Source organism: Hippopotamus amphibius, chromosome 2 (assembly GCF_030028045.1).
Source record: "Hippopotamus amphibius kiboko isolate mHipAmp2 chromosome 2, mHipAmp2.hap2, whole genome shotgun sequence".
NCBI lineage: Eukaryota > Metazoa > Chordata > Mammalia > Artiodactyla > Hippopotamidae > Hippopotamus > Hippopotamus amphibius.
This window is the reverse complement of record NC_080187.1, coordinates 199,876,853-199,893,346: the sequence shown is the minus strand read 5'-3', so window position 1 is coordinate 199,893,346 and position 16,494 is coordinate 199,876,853. Positions and strand designations below refer to the sequence as shown.

The 16,494-nt window shown below is 40.5% G+C and overlaps 1 protein-coding gene across 2 annotated transcripts in view; it reads left to right on the top strand.

Moving 5' to 3' along the window:
* The first annotated feature begins 1,366 nt into the window (after positions 1–1,366).
* ALDH1A2 (aldehyde dehydrogenase 1 family member A2) overlaps positions 1,367–16,494 on the top strand; it is a 94,090-nt gene continuing 78,962 nt past the window's right edge. Inside the window, exon 1 of one of the 2 annotated variants that reach the window (XM_057724807.1) lies at positions 1,367–1,567. In XM_057724807.1, the coding sequence (XP_057580790.1) occupies positions 1,451–1,567 (117 nt within the window). In that variant the 5' untranslated portion in view covers positions 1,367–1,450. The remainder of the gene's footprint in view (positions 1,568–16,494) is intronic. The other variant, XM_057724806.1, reaches the window with a different exon arrangement.

Sequence of the window (16,494 nt, the reverse complement as noted above, 5' to 3'; positions counted from 1 at the left end):
GAAGTTATTTCTTTAGACCTATCCCTAAAGTGAAATACGTAGATCCATTTCTACTGTTGTTTAGTATCCAAGCACTGAACTTAGGGCAGTTTTAGTTACTGCAAATATCTAAGGCAAGATCTTTTCGGGCTGACACTTAGCATCCAAGGAATCAACAGGCCTCCGCCAGGCTCACACTAAGAGTGAGAAAGGGAAGTGACCTATAAAGGTCTTTTTATCTGGACCCCAGATTTAGCCCACGGAGCCCAAAGCCAATTCTGACATGGGGTCTCTGTGTTCTTGACGCAGACCTACATGCTGACCCACAAACTAGAAGATATGTTGGAGCTACAGAAACGCTTAAATTAGGGGGGGGGGGGGGTCTAGAAATGGGAGCTCAACCCCAAAGGGGCAATTAAGTGAGAAGCCCAATGTCTGGCGGGATGATAGCTGTTAGCGTGAAGAACAGCAGAAAACCCAAACTGCGGTATCCTTGTGTGTTTTGAGGAGAGGAGAGTACGGGCTGGAAAGAGGGATGCAAGAAAGACAAGAAGGGCCGAGGCAACCATCCTCCCGGCGCAGCGCAGACCGCCCAGGGCGGTCCCGGCCGACAGAGGGCAGCAGCTGGGCGACAGAGTCCTGGCAAGGGCCGCGCGGCGTCGGCCGGCTGGCGGGGATACTCATTTTGAGAGTGGGGCGAGAGACTCGCGCGCATCACTCCTCGTCCTCGACCCTGTGGCCACCGCGCACCTCGGGCCGCGTCTCGGGAAGTGGGTGTGCGCGGGGACGGGAGTCGCCGAGGAGGGTCCGGCGCCCTTGCCCGGGAAAGGAGAGCGGAGGGCGTCCCGCGGGTCCCCGGGAGAGAAGGCGAACCGGGCTTCGGCGGGCCCCGGGCGGTAGGGGATCTCTGCGCCCGCTGCAGCATCGGTCGCCCCATCCTCAGCCGGGCGCCCTCCGCGCCCCGGGCTTCTCCCGCCGACAGCGCGCCCCGCTATCGGGGCCGCGTCAGCGCCGGGCCGCTCGGGTCCCCCTCCAACCCGGCTCCGTTTCCGGGGCCAGGACCCGCACCCGCCACCGGCCAAGGGGTGCCTCCCGCCGACGCTGCCCTGGCCGGAGCGAGGCCAGCCCTGCCCGCCGAGTGCCGCGCGGCCCCGGCGCAGGTCTGCGCTCCCGCCGTCGAGGACTGCGGCGGCCGCGTGGGCGGGGGCAGGGGCGCAGCGGACGTGCTTGACCGCGGGCCCCGAGCGTCCGAGCCGCGCTGCGCCCGCGGCGGGCTTTATGTAAATCGGGGCCGAGCTGGGGCGTCCCAGGTAGGATGGACCAGCCCCCCGCGCCTCGGCCCTCACGTCCAATAAGAAGAGCCCCAGCTTGACACCTGCCTATATACAGGCGAGCGCGCCCCCGGCTCGCGGACCGCGCGCGCAGCCCGCACAGCCCACGCCGCGGGCGAGCGAGACCTCGGCCCGCCTCCATGACTTCCAGTGAGATCGAGATGCCCGGCGAGGTGAAGGCCGACCCCGCCGCCCTCATGGCGTCCCTGCACCTCCTGCCGTCGCCCACGCCCAACCTCGAGATCAAGTACACCAAGGTAAGGCGCCGCGAGGCCGTGCCGTCCGCGGAGGTTTTCTAGAACCTTCCCTCCGTGGTCTGTTAGGGGGAGAGGGCGGCGCGACGGGGTCTAGGGCCGGGGTCTCCCAGGCCAGCCTGTCGTCCCCGCGCAGCAAAGGGACGCCCCGTCCTCGGGGTTGGGGCTTCCGAAGGCCCGCCGGAGTCTCGGGACGCGCTGGGGACTTGCCCCAGCCTGCCGCGCGGCGCCGAGGGTCGCCGTCAACGGCTCCTTCCCAAACCGCATCTGCCGCTGCGTCCTGGGCCGAGTCCCCGGGTCCCGACCGCTGCGGGGACGGCGTCGGCACCGCCTGCGCGCCTCAAGCGGGGAGGAAGGGTTCCCCGCCGGGCTGGCCACGCAGCCTGGCCGTCTCCTCTCGGCCGTCCTGATTCAAGGGCCGCCGGGCCTCTGGCCCCGCTCGGGTCCCCGGCAGCCCGCGCGGCGCGCGGCGAGCGGCCCTCCCGCGGGGTCGTCCAGGCACGCAGCGCTCTGGCCGCCTTCGCAGCACTCATGGAAACCTGGCTGCTGAGTGCCGTAGATCCAATGTCAGCGTTTCGTTCGAATGTTGTAGGCAGCGGCAGTTTTCCTGGAAAACTTGAGAAGTCTTTAAATTCGTGCAAATTAACGGGTTCGCTTTTGAACTGAAAAAGAAAAAAAAAATTACTTTCTACAACGAACTGTGACATCTCTGGTTGGCCAAGCAGGAATTTTTTGTTGCACCACCACATAAAAAGGAAATGCGTTCGCTACCTTGATGTAAATAGAATTTACTTTCCACAGATTCGACATGGAAAAAAATGTATTGATTACACACACGGGGCGTGGGAAGTTATGTTATGGCATTGGGGTGGGGGAGAGAAATAGATGCGATTTAAAATAACGTTTCTTGGAGTCCCTTTTACAGTTGTCTCGTATGATTTCCTATTGCTTTTTGTAGGTTTCTACTACAGACATCAACCAATCAACTTAAACATATACTGCGCACACACTATACGGTTAAAGTTGTTTTCCGTCACGCTTATTACGAGATAAACTAAATTTTGTCCAGAAGTAAATTGCTTGGTTTTGGCTTAAAGGTTGAAAGAGAAATTTTTTTAAAACCCATTAGAGTGTTAAAATTTTACCTGCGAAGCTTTAGGATAAAAATCAGGTGATTCGTGTTTTGAATGCCAATTTAGATGGATTTAATGTACCTGTTAGCTTTTTAGATGGTGTGACAAATTTTGAAAGCCATTTTAATGAGAGGTCGTTAATGGTTACAACCATTTAGGCATTGTTTGCATAACAATGGTGCCAATGTGTGGCACTTCTTCTGGTTTAGGAACACGCAGGGAAAGCATGCAGCATAAGAGTTTTGTTTTATGAGGGTCCCTAACCTCTTCAGGCTCTCTTTAAAGATCTTAGGATGCGAGAGCTATGCTTGAGAGAGGACCTCAGGTTCGGGAGTGTTTGATTTTGGTCTTACTTTGGATTGGATTTTCCTGATAGCCCGTGAAAGGAGTTTTGGGTATGTAGTAGGTATCTAGGAATTTAATTTTGAAGCTCTTCCAGTTCTCTTTTTCTCTGACAACCCCCGCTCTCTTTTTTCTCTTGTTCTCCCCCAGTAGGAAAGACAACTGATTTATAGCTAATTGAAGCCTTTAATGTGGAGTCTTTTAGCTCAGGGGAGACTTTTATCCAGTATCCACTTTCCCACTTATTACAAAGAAAAGCAATCAAAAATGAAATAATGGATTGTAACTTGATTCTTTAATTTGTGGGGAGGAGGCACCTTATTTTAGGCTTGACAAACAATCCTCATAAACACTGAGTAATACTAATCTAAAGGCAAGCTCTTTTCACAAAACCTTGTAAAATCAGGTATCTGTGAACATTCCCAGCAGCTTTCCTCTTCTCAGCTCTTTAGTGAGACTTTTGAATTTTCTGAGACAAGCGGCACGGGCAAGCAGCATCTTCAACACGAAGAGCAGAAGCTGCTTCTTCGGTAGCCACGGGTAATGGGTAATGATTTTTTTTTAACTTAAAAGGAAAATAAGATTAATGGAGAGCTTTTAAAAATTCTCGTATGATCAGACGTGAAGGATATATTAGTGATTTTAAGCAGAAGAATGAACAAGGTACAATAGACATTCCTTTAGAACAGTGATACCACATTCATTAGGAATTTTTAAAAGGGTAATAGCTAAAATATTGTTACGCTAGAGGGCTTGTTGAATAACACATAGGAAAGGAATACAATATTTGTGTCAGAAAACGGTGCAAGACAAATATAGATGGATCCTTAATTTTTGTCTTGTTAAAATGAATACTCTTTAGTGAAGGATATATGATGATAGGATTTTAAAATATGACTTGGGGACCAATATAAAGTCACTGCTTACATGTAAATGGTTATATTTTGAGAATTTCAAGTAGCATGCATTCAGAAAACTTTGCACTTGTAATGTACTTTTCTGCATTTTTCACCATTTTCTTTCTTCTTCTAAAAGTATTTTACATTTTTCATAAAAGGGCAGTAGAGGAGATCATAAGAAATAAAAGTTACTGCTATTGTCCAGTGAAAATTTTCCAGAATTAAAGTTCAGTCCCCAAGAATGCTGAAAGGGCTGAACTTGTGGTTTTGTATTGACTCTTGGGCAATTGCATTTAGTTTTTAAAATAAGCCTACCTCTCTGAAGTTCCAACACCCACTTAGGGCTAATAATCAGTAGCAATACCATTTTTGGAATATGTCTGTTTTTATTTCCCTAATACAGCAAACTAGACCCCAAGTTTTAAAAATGATTTTTTTAAGGACTGTGTTTAAACAAAACAAAACAAAAAACTGCAGACTTCGTTAGTCAAGAAAGACTGATAACTCCACCAACATGAAGTAGTGAGGGGACCACTTTGGGGCTGGGAGAATGTGCACTCTCTTCCTTGTATCCTAAGAAGACTGCTCAGCAGCTAGAATAGGAGTGTGATTGTTTTTAGCTGTGCTTTTATGAGTTAAAGATTTTCTGAGTTGTTCCTATTTTATCAGTCTGGTTTTTAAATTTTTGTATATCTGAATATGTTATAGGAGTACACACATTATAAAATCAAGGCTTGCGCTTTGCTGACTATCCCTAACTGCAGGGGAGATCTCTTGCAGATTCCCAGAAGATCTTTGGAAACTTTCTGTCTTTATCCCACCCCTACTTTCTCTATTTTCTCTATCATTTTTTCTGGCTCTACTAGTCCCCCCCCCCCCCCCGCCCACTACACACACACACACACACACACACACACACACACACAAACAGAGGCATTGTGCTATTTCTGTTTATTGCTTTTTTAGTGAGAGTTTATGCCCATAACTAACACTAACGTAAAGGGTTTTGTTTTCCTGCAGCATTTATACTGTGGGGAGCTCGGGCATAGGGAAGAGAGGGGTTATGGAGAACTGACCCACTAAACTAGAAAAGAAAAAAATAAAAGACAGTTAACTGAAAATTAGAGCTAAGGTGCATTGGGTAACTACTATTTATTATTTATTCATTTAACAATCTTTTATTGAACATCTATTGTTTGCTAGGATCAATTTCAATTCAGTTCAAAGGATTTTTAAGTGGCCATCCTCCTAACAACAGTGCTTTTTGTTAAGCTGGTTGGGCTGCGGAAGCATCTGCCTCCTAGGAGCTTAGGGTCTTTTTAGAAAGATGGAAAGCCAGAATTCCGTTAGCAGCATGGAAGTAGTTCAGTTGATCACTGTAATAATAATGATAATCTTATAATGCCACTTATATTGTATATGGAACCTAATGGCTTACCTAGCACTTTCATATGTATCTTATTTGATCCTTGCAAAACCTTTTGAAGGAGACAGAGTAGGAGGAAGTAGGAATGATTGATAAGGAAGACCTTGGCCTTAACGTATAAAAAATTGATAGAGCTTTTGTCACCATACACTTTGCTTTTCCTAACAGTCACATACTTTTTTTTTTTTTTTGGAGATAAAGAGTTTTAAATCTTTATTTCTGTGTATTGCTTCTTTTGCAAACATGGAGAGAATATGAACTGGTCTACTCCACTTAAGAAGGAGCTACGCTTTGTGACTTCTGATTCCCTGACTTTAAATTACTATATTTGCTATTTCTGTGAGTCTGTGGGATTGTTTTCAGGTCTAAGGCAAGATTCTTGCCTATCCCAGGGATTATTTCTTAAAAGATGGTACAGGTTTGCTTACTTCCAAAGCTCTAATCAAGATTGTCTGCTTGATCATAAGTTGTTCATCAAATTTTGTGTTTAATGGAGACCTCAGGTTTTCAAAAATATACTTTTTCATAATTGGACAGCTTCTTGATGTTTGTATCATCTCCATTTAACCCAGGGAAGCCAAACTTCATTGTAGAACTTGAATTAGATCATTTTTCTGGGATCCCGCCTGATGCCTTCTCCTATACAGGCAGGAATCATGTGGAATCATTATTTGCTGAGGTGCTTTTGTTCTTTATTTCTATAAAATGAGGAATTATAGTTTCTCTGTGCAAGCATAGAGATTCTCTGAGGAGCGTGTTCTGTGAGGTCTGATTTCCTTGCATCCCAGCGTAAGAGAAGCCAGGCATGCATCATCAGTTCTCTGTTTCATTAGGCAGTGGTTAGCGTGATGATCAAACCATTTCCAAAACAAAAACATCTCAGATATCAACATATACAGTTCTTTCTCCAGTCTTTCTCTGTTGGATAGTGAAATACGAATACTGCCTAATTATTATCTTTTTAGTTATCTCAGTGACAACTTGTAGGGGTCAGCAAACTACAGACTGTCTGCTTGATTTTGTAAATAAAGTTTTATTGGAACACAGCCACACCCATTCACTTACATATTGTCTGTAGCTGTTACTATAATGGCAGAGTCAGGTAGTTACAACAGGACTGTATAACCCACATTTTAGAAAAAGTTTATAAGCCCTTGACTGACTTAGAAAAAAGAAAGGCTCTGAATTATACATAGACCTTTGTTCAAATCTAGGTCAGATTTGTACTTATTATCTATGTATGCAATTAACATTTATTTACCACACAATGCCAAGTATGGTGCCAGATTCTGGAGATGCAGTAGTAAACAGACTATGGACAGTGTCTCCTCTCAGGGAGTTTCTTCACTGAGTGTCAATTTCTACATCTGTCAAAATTCAGATAACAGTAGTACCTACCTTACATGATGGTTATGTCAGGACTAAGTGAGCAAGTGCCTGAAAGTAAGCCGCATGTAATGACAGTCAGCCAAGGGCTAGTTCCATTTCACTTTGGGCAAGTGATGAATGCATTTGTTGTTTCAAATTAATGGATGCCCATTTTAAGAAAGATCAGAATTGTGAGGTCAATACAGTTTTCTGAAACAGGCCATTGTTTATTTAAATATAAGAGTTTAATATTCTGGGTAGCTGTGGAATATGTATATGTTTACACTGGATTTCCATCAAATGGGATCTCTTGGAGGTTTCACTACCACGGACTTCTCTTTACTAAAAAGTTACTAAATCAAGCAGTTTCCTAGGCAGTATTTTAATAATCAAATTAGATATCTGACACTTGTGCCAAAATTCTGCATCAGTGTGCCTCAGTATACCCAATAGCCTGGGCCTAAATGTCAGATGGCAGAGAGTCACTTCTCATATTTTAAGTAGTTTGAAGAAAGATCTTGCCAAGTCATTGGTGCATAAATCTGGAAAGTATGGCAGGTATAGGAGGACATTCTCAGAAGCTAGATACCTTTTGGAAATGGGAAGGTACCTTAGTTTATATAACTTAAAATTGAAGAGTCTTTCAGTGGTCTGGATTGTCCAGTCTGGGGGCAGCTTCACCTTCCAAAAAGTAAAAGCACCACATAGTGACTGTTTTGAAAATCCTCCTAGCATTTCTTTAATTTCTTTATTTGCTGTGACAGGTAATTTCAAAGCCAGTCATTTCTCCCCAGACACCAAATCAATGCATAGAAATGATTGCCATAATGCCACGTTGGTTAATTTTTAATTGCCTTTTCAGACGTGTCTTTGAGCTTTATTCCATTTTACCGTTCAGATAACCCAAATGGGGAATTTCTTATCTTTGGCATTTGTCTATTGCTAGTTTGTCTGCTTGTAAGCTGATGGAGTTATGTTTAAATTGTTTTCCTTCAAAATCATAATGAGTTTATTTACAGCAAGTCTCTGTTTTGTCACATGATTTGAAAACACTTTCAGCCTTTGAAAATTCCAGTTGAAATAGTAATTGCATGCTTTCACCATGTAGACTTTTGCTGGGTTCTCAACAAAACTTCCCTGGGGCTGAACACCGGGATTTATTGACTTCTGTAGAATGTGGTTAAAAATTAGAATGTCGGTGGGTGAACATTCTAATTTTTATTATGGAAGGAAGCTTTCCTTTTACTGCAGTTCAGCTCTATTACCTCCAGAAGTAGATACCTGCTCTATTTCCTTTCCTTACCACAATCTGACCTTTGGAGAGCCAAAGTAGCTGTTTCTTTATCCCTAGATCTTTGGAAAGATAAAATCTACTGTCCAGTTGAAACTGGAAATACCTTATTTAGACAGAATTTAGGATATCATGGGTACCAAAACACTTTCCAGTATTGATTATAAACTTGAGGGGAAAAATTCGAAATAATTAAAAAGTATTTTTTATACAATTTCCTATACATAATTTTAATTTGTCTAGCCTGTCTTCGGATTTGAAGTCCAATGACTCAGGACATTTTGCCCCAGCTCATTTCTAGGGATTTCTAAGAGATTAAGCTGAGTCAAAAAACGGTATGAGATGTATGGCTCTTCCCATAGTAAGGATGGAGCCTACCTCCAGGTAAGTGGATCTACCAAAGAAGTGCGAATTTAGTAAACTCACTAATAGGCAGAAATCACCTATTTCCCTACTCCTCCAACCCCTGCCACTGACACACACCAAATATATGGACTGAGGTGTTTGTAATGATGGAGGGTTAGGAGGAAGGAAGAGGGGAAATAAGAAGACCTTCCCTGAGAAGACAAAATTATGAAATGTCTCTACAGATCTACAGAGGATAACTTAAAGTCTTATTTCCCCAGGTGTAAAAATTGGACTCCCTAACTGAATCCTTTTGGGGAGGAAATCAGGAAATAGTATTAGACTGATTGGTTGAACATGAAACTAGTGAATTCTGCCTTATCTATATTTTAGACTCTGATAACCAACATACCAGTATAACTTGGTTTTCACAGGGAAGGTTATCTAATTGTACTATCTTGGGGTTATTTTTACTTTAAACTGCTGTCAGAGCTACCCTTTTGCTCCCCTGAGTTTATTTACTTATTTCTTCATCTGATGTTTATTAGAGCCTCTTTTGTACAAAGCATTGTTAGTCACTGTCTGGCACAAAAAGATACATAGATGTGTACCCTGCCCTGAAGAGGCTGGAGAGGATTCCTATTTGGGTGTGGGATGAGGACATGCGCAGAAATAACTGTGGTGCATGATAGAAGGTGCTAAACTCTTGACGTGCATGACTTAAAGCATGATGATGATTCAGAAGGTAAAGAGCTGTCTCAGGCTCAGCACATCAACAGCACATTGTATTGTTAGATATGCTTGAGAGGAAATCAAATATTTTAATCATATAAATACCCAGATTTGTATACATATACCCAGATTTGTTTGTTCTTAACTGTTTGCACTATTTGCTTCTAATCTTTTTAAAGAAGTACATTAACACTTCCGCTGTGAACTTCTTCCATTCCCCTCTCTCCTCTCCTCCCTTGGAGGCATGTGGCATTTATCTTCCCCATCGGTGTGTGTACTCATGCATGTATATGCGTTCATGAGTGGTGTGTTGTTGTCTCACAAGCTGGACCTTTAATATAAACGGTACCTTGCTGTATAGATTCTTCTGCAATTTGCTTTATTTGCTTAGCATAGTATTTTCAAGATTCATCCATGTTGTTGGATGTACCTGTAATTCATTCGTTGTCATTGTTGCATAGTATTCCATTCTTTGAGTATATCCAATTTTTAATTCATTCTACTATTAACATGTAAGACACTTGCAGCATTTTGCTATTGCATTAAATACTCTTGAGCAGAGCTCCTTATCTGCCTGGGTGAGAAACCTTCTAGGATATACACTTAGAGTGATATTGTTGGTGCACGGATATATCTACAGTTTAATTAGGGATTGCCAGATTTCTGTCCAACACATTATACTCGTTTCCATTGCCACCAGCAGTATGTCAAAGTCCACATTGCTCTATATCCTCATTTATACTTGGAGTTCTCATACTTATTGAATATTGCCAACCTGATGAGTGTGAAATGTTACCTCATTGCTGGTTTAATTTGCATTTCATTGATTTCTTGTAAGGTTGGACATCTTTTCATATGTTTATTGGCCATTTGGCTTTCCACCTTTGTAAATTGGTTGGTATATCATTTGCTCATTTCTGTTTATATATGTGTGTGTTTTTACTGATTTGTAGCAATTTTTATATATTCAGGTTTATGATCCTTTTTACATATTCGGGTTTATAATCCTTTGACTGCGTGAACATTTTCTTCCCCCTTGTGCTTATTCTTCCTCCTCCTCCTTTTTTTGGCATAAATGGAAAGGAATTTTTCTGTCTTTTTTTTTTTTTTTCTCTTATGTGTAGTGCTTTTGGTGTCTTGTTTGAGAAATTTACTCTTATTCCAAGTTTTTCAAGGTATTCTATATAGATTTCTGAAAGTTTATTTTTATTATTAAAGATTATACCTTTTGCATTTGTGTCTTAATCCACCTATAATTGGTATTTGTATATAATGACACAGATAAATTTTAAGGACAAATAATGTAACATATAGGAAAGTCAAACGATATTAATGTGTAAAGAATTTTTAAAGTTGTATTCTGTGCAATTTTGGACTAAGACTAGGAAGTCCAGAATTCTTCACTGTGTGCTCTTTGTTTTGGGGACTGGGGAAAGGAGACATTTAATGGAAAGGTGACATTTAATATAATGTGAAAAAGAACTTCTGATAGACCTTTTTCTTGACTAATTCAATACTGTGCTTCATCCTGTTAGTTTAGAGAATTTAAATTATTCCTTAGCACCAGGCTTGAAAATAACGTTACTTTGATTTTGTTAATATTTGAACTAATTGTGTTTTAAACTCAAAGCTGGTGTTATACATTCACCTTTGTATTTGGATTTTGTAAGTTATTTGATCCGTACGTGAGTGCCTCTAATTCTAAAGAACCCACTGAAGAACGAAATTCTCCAACCTTAAAACTGAATCTAGCCCTTCTGTGCGTGTTACATATGTAGTACATAACAGAGTTGGCCCCACACTTATTTTTTTAGGATGAACATATTCTGTGAAAGCCGTTGTTACTAGTTTGCACTACTACTAAAATGTGCAGTTTTTGCCTTGTATTATATTTTTCTGTGTAATCTACTCCTAAACTGTACTAGATTATAAACTTTTATTCATGTTGGTATTTTGGAAGCGTCTAGTTCAGTGTCTTACAGTATAAATGCTTAGGAAATACTTGTTGAATGAATTCTTGTTGTATTTTATCATTAATAGCTACTAATAGCAATGGATTATCTTTTTATTAATACTTTAATTATTAACTAATAAATTATCCTTTCATTATTAGTACTGGAGTTTCCAAAGTACGTTTCACCTATGATCACTTTTAATAATTGTGACAGTCCTATTATGTGAATATTATATTCATATCCCCATTTTATAAGTGATACAATCAAGCATATTAAAGTTAATTAATTTTTCCAAGATCAGTAGCTATAGGCAGCAGTTGCAAGACTCAAATAAGCCTTTTCTTTCCCTCCTTATAGCAATAAGAACAAGCACAGAAACTACAGCAAAGGCAAAAAATTTTGTATTGTTAGCCTAAAGCTCTGCTAAATGTTTTACAGGTTAATCCCAAACCTAGTTCTCTGACTACAAATCCCAGTTAAATCCAGTTGGTGTTGTTGTAGCTGTCATTAGCAACAGTTTCAGCCTGACATAAAGATGAGAGTGTGTGTTCAAACAGACAAAAAAAAAGTTGATACAATCAACACTTTAGGTATGAATCACCTGGGTAGGTGTGATTCTTTAGGCTATGGGAAAGAACTGTATTTTTGGATTCTCACTGGTTGAGTAGTCACACACAGCCCTTAATAACACTTGCTTGTTTGTTTTTTCAGTCAAAAAGTGCTTTCTTTTGGTATGGTTATTCAGATCCACTTGGGAGTGAGGATTCATGAGACTGTTGAAAGCGAATATATTTCAATCTCTAAAACCTTCCTCTCCCCCCATAGGCCATCACTTTATGTTACTTGACTATAAGCTGTGTGGGAGAGGCACTTGCCAGAAAGAGTTGTGTGGATTTGTTCTATCTTGCCTTTTATGAGCAACCATTTCTCACTAAGGCCTAACTACTGTTAGATCCATCTGTTACATGTAACCTCAGTGGGGATGCAGAATAGGGAAATAGAGTGGTCCTCAGAAGTCCCTGCAGTGGCCAGACTGCAGCGTTTCAGTGCCAGAGGGTGGTGGTTGGGATGCACAATTAACGTTCATTGTAAATTGCTCAGGAAGCTCATCTGCAGAGACTACTGTCAGGTTATCCCCTTGAAGCCAGATTTTCGACTCCAGATTTCTGTCTTCACTTTTATAGAGAATACACTTCTCTTTCTCCTCTACTTTCTAGTCAGACATCCCTTTTCACCTTTTCCGTCTCTTTTTAAATTTTTACGCCCTTGTGCTCCTCTGCTCCTTCCCTAAGTATTTCTTTCAGACAGGCCCTGATGACCCTCATCCCTTGGTCAGACTCATTTACCTGTTTTCATAAAATGGTTAGTTGCGCCTGGGAACCTTTGTAGTCAGCTCTTCCAGCTGTTGGCCTGAATGGTCTCTAGGGAAACCAGAAGCAATGAACCTGGAATAACTACATTTGACTTCTGCGAGCCCCCTTGAGAATTTAGTAATTACTTAATGGATTGAATTGGTGACATATACTATTCCAGATAACAGCCTAGGTTGCATTAAATTAACCTTCACAAATGGGTATTTATTGGGTACTCTTAAAAGACTACATGTGTTGGCTGTAATTGCTCTTCCACGTTTCTCCATGCTGATAGGTATTTGTACCCAGTGAAAAGTTTCTCAGATTAAAGCCTGGGTGGTAGTTGTAGCCATTTAGTGATGTGTGTCATTGTGTTCTGCACATTGAGCATAAATCCTGTCTTGTAAACAGCAGGGAGACTAATGAGGTTTGCCCACAGTCTGGTATCATTACCAGGAATTCCAACAGAGAAAAAGAGAAGGAAGAAAGAAAAGTTCACAAAATGGAGTGATTTTTGGAACTCCTAATGATCCAAATTAAGGAGAGAGATGATTGCTCAACATTAACTATGGACATGTATATACAAATATGAGTACGTAAACTACATTTAGCTAAAATAGAAACTGAACATTCTGCTTTTACGAACACTGGCAAAGTCTGTGACTTAGTTCCGCAGAGAGCTAATGAAGGGCTTATTTATGAGTGTCTTTAATTGTGAGGGTGTAGCGGGACAGCTATTGAAATAATGCAGCTGTTAACATGATAGCGCACTTTTTGCTTTCTCGGAACTCCTTATCATTACAGCCAACTAAGATTTCACATCATTTTTTGTCTTATGATTTGTGGAGTGATTCCACTGTTATTTTTATGGTCATAAATGACTTCTGAACACACCAGCTCTCTTGTGAGAAACCTTTCAAATGTGTTTTTTAGGTATATTCCAGATCTTTATTATTATTGCTAAATAACTTGTGTGTTTGATAATGTCACATCACGGGATCCAACTATTGCTTAATGCCTGGGCTACTTATCTTCCTGGATTGAAGCTTTCGTGAAAGCTGATATCATCACACCTTTGGCACAGAGTGTGGTCCACACATCTTTATGTTTGAATAAATGAGTAGATGGATGAATACTAGAAAATAGTATTGTCTGATCTGTTTGCAGAGTTACTAATAGACAGAATGCTGGAACTAGAAAGTGAATTCCAGGGTAAAGTGTTTTGAAATAAATAGCTTTCTTTCTTTAAAGAAAGAGCATGCATATTCTCTCTCTCTCTCTTTCTCTTATGGAAAACTCCCCTCCTCCACTCCCACTTACTTACCCCTTCCTTTGAATTAGAATCCCCTCAGGGTGCATTGTAGAGTAGTGAACAAGGCAGTGGACTGTGCATTAGAAGACCTGTGTGCTGGTCCCAGCTCTGCCAAGGACGTATGCTCATTTAGCAGTTCCTTGTACATGTAGGCACACAATAAATACTCACTGAATTAATGAATGAACAAATTACTTGATCACTTATTGAGTACTTCCTTCTACACTAGGGTCTCAAGATATGAAAATGCTTTGTAATACTGGGTAAGTTACTTAAATTCCTTGGACATCACTTTTATTATTTACAGAGTGACAGGACAGAATGAGATGCTTATTTACTAACCCACCTAGTACTTATAAAAATGACCGGATTAGAAGAGTTGTAAGATTTCTCTATCCCACCGTGACTCTTCAGAACTCTTTAATTTCCTGGGTCCCAACCTGGGATTATGAGATCAGAAGGAAAATACCAAACTTGTTTGTATATCTAGTTACAGTCTTCCTGGGACCCAGAATTTTCACTCAGAACAGTGTTTTTAAAAAAAATATTTTCCCAAGGATGTCTTTATAATTACCAAAAAGTAGTCCACAGAAATCTCTGTTAATAATTCTCCTTATATAAATGAGTGATTAGCAGTGTCATAAAGATCCACTGGAAATAAAAATTTTTGTGTTCACTGAACACTTAGAGTACTGGAAATTAGAGCAGTGATTCCCGAGAGATTCCTCCTTTAAGTCTTAGGGAACATTGATTTTAATACGTGGTAATAGAGGTAGAAAGAAAAGGTTTGTTGGCACTTTTCCTCCAAACCATTTTGGCAGCTTCTTTGTCAACCTAAGCTCATGAAAACAACAGTGGATCGGGTAAACTCTGTGGAGAGGGAACTTGTCAGAAGCTTACGGCTTTTCACTTGAGTCTAATAGAGACTTAGCACTTTGCAGGTCAGTGCCACTGCTATTTGTCTCTGACCCAAGAGATCTGGAGTTCTTCACATCAAAACCACATCTTGCTGAGCAGAGATCAAACGTAGGAAGGTAAGGATTCTGCCAGTGATTTATCATGCCAGGGAGAGTGATCAGGCCATATGGGGCCGCTGCAAATGAAGTTGACATTCCGGCAGTTTCTCTTATAAGTCTCACATGTAGTTATGGCTAGTTTTTCTTGTAGAGGAATTCCGGGTCAAGTGGCAGCTTTCAGTGGCATTTCTTAGCAAGCCTTACCTCCAACATGAGGTTTATTTCAAAATCACGTCCTAACAAGATTTTTTCTTATATTTTATGTAAATATGTAAATAGCAAAAAGGGATTTCTTTGCCAAATATTGGAAGGTTGATTTGAGCTTTTCATTTGATGTCTCCTTTTTTCCCCTTTTCTGAGAAGGTAACCATAAAAAAAGAAGAAGAAAAGAGAAAAGAAAGAAAGGAAAAGAAAAATTAAGGTGATTTGAGGTCTACAAAAAAACCTTTCTTCCTAAATATTAGATGTGACTTTAAGGTAATGAAATTGACTCTATAAGCTATGCTCAATTAGGCTCATTAGTTCACCACATTTTATTAACTCAGGGCTTTAGGAATGAATGACTACAAATATTACAGTCCAATTCCTGGGGCAGGGAAAGCATCACGTAGACCTTTCTGTATATTTGTAATGGCCAAGAGCAGAGAGGAAGCATTTAATCATTTAAGTACAAAATAGGTATAATTATGTTTGAAAGTATTTGCTAACATTTAAGTCAAGGACAAAAATTTTAATTTTAATTGAAAGAAAAAATTGAATAATCCGTCTGTTCTTTTAGCTATATATATCAACAGATACATGAAAGTACTTGTGCAGCATAAAATTCAGCTTGTTGTTTGTTTACTGTCACAAGCAAATGTTTAGTCTCCTGTGGAGAAATCACTCATTTATTGGTTCAAAGGCCTCTTCAACCTTAGGGTATGCACTGGGCTGTTTCAGCCCCTCTTTGCACAAGGTGTTTGCTTTGTAACATAAATGAAAGATGATATTGGCCTTTAGATGTAGTAGTTCATGACATTAACTTCTAATTCAACTGAAGACATTAGTTGTCCCTTTTGTGTTTTACTTTTTCTTAATGAGAAAAATTACCATAAATGGAATGGGCTTTGGTGGTTAGAACTAGGTCTCATCCTGTAGTCAAAATTCACTTGATTTCCTGAGATGTATGTCTGTTTATTAACTGGAAATTATTATTCTGACTGTTGAAGTACTTCAAATCTGCAAGAAGCAAGTTTAAATATGATAATAAAATGGACTTTCTCCCAGTTTTCACCTTTGGCATCCTTGAAGCGTGTACAACATCCACAACAACCTGGTAGGGTTGCCAGGTAAAATATAGGGCATCTAGTTAAATTTGGATTTTAGGTGAATAATGAATACTTTTAAAATATAAGTATGCCCCATGATTTGCCAGTGATTTTGGACATACTTATATTGAAATTTAATTTGTTGTTTTTCTGAAATTCATATTTAACTGGGCATCCTATATTCTTATTTGCTAAAACTGGCAGCCCTAAACTGTTATGCACAAGGTTTGTGATTTTTATCTGTGACCAGCAAATAAATATAATTTTAATGTAAAATTAATTGACAATAAAATCAAAGACCAAAGGAATCTTTTAGAATTATTGCACTTGAATGATGAAAAGGAGTGTAGTAGAAAGACTTTTTTTTTTTAAACCCTAGCAGTACTAGTAAATAAATAGGGCAACTAGGCCCATTGTAAGACAGCTTAATCTCCTAAATGAATTGCTCCAGC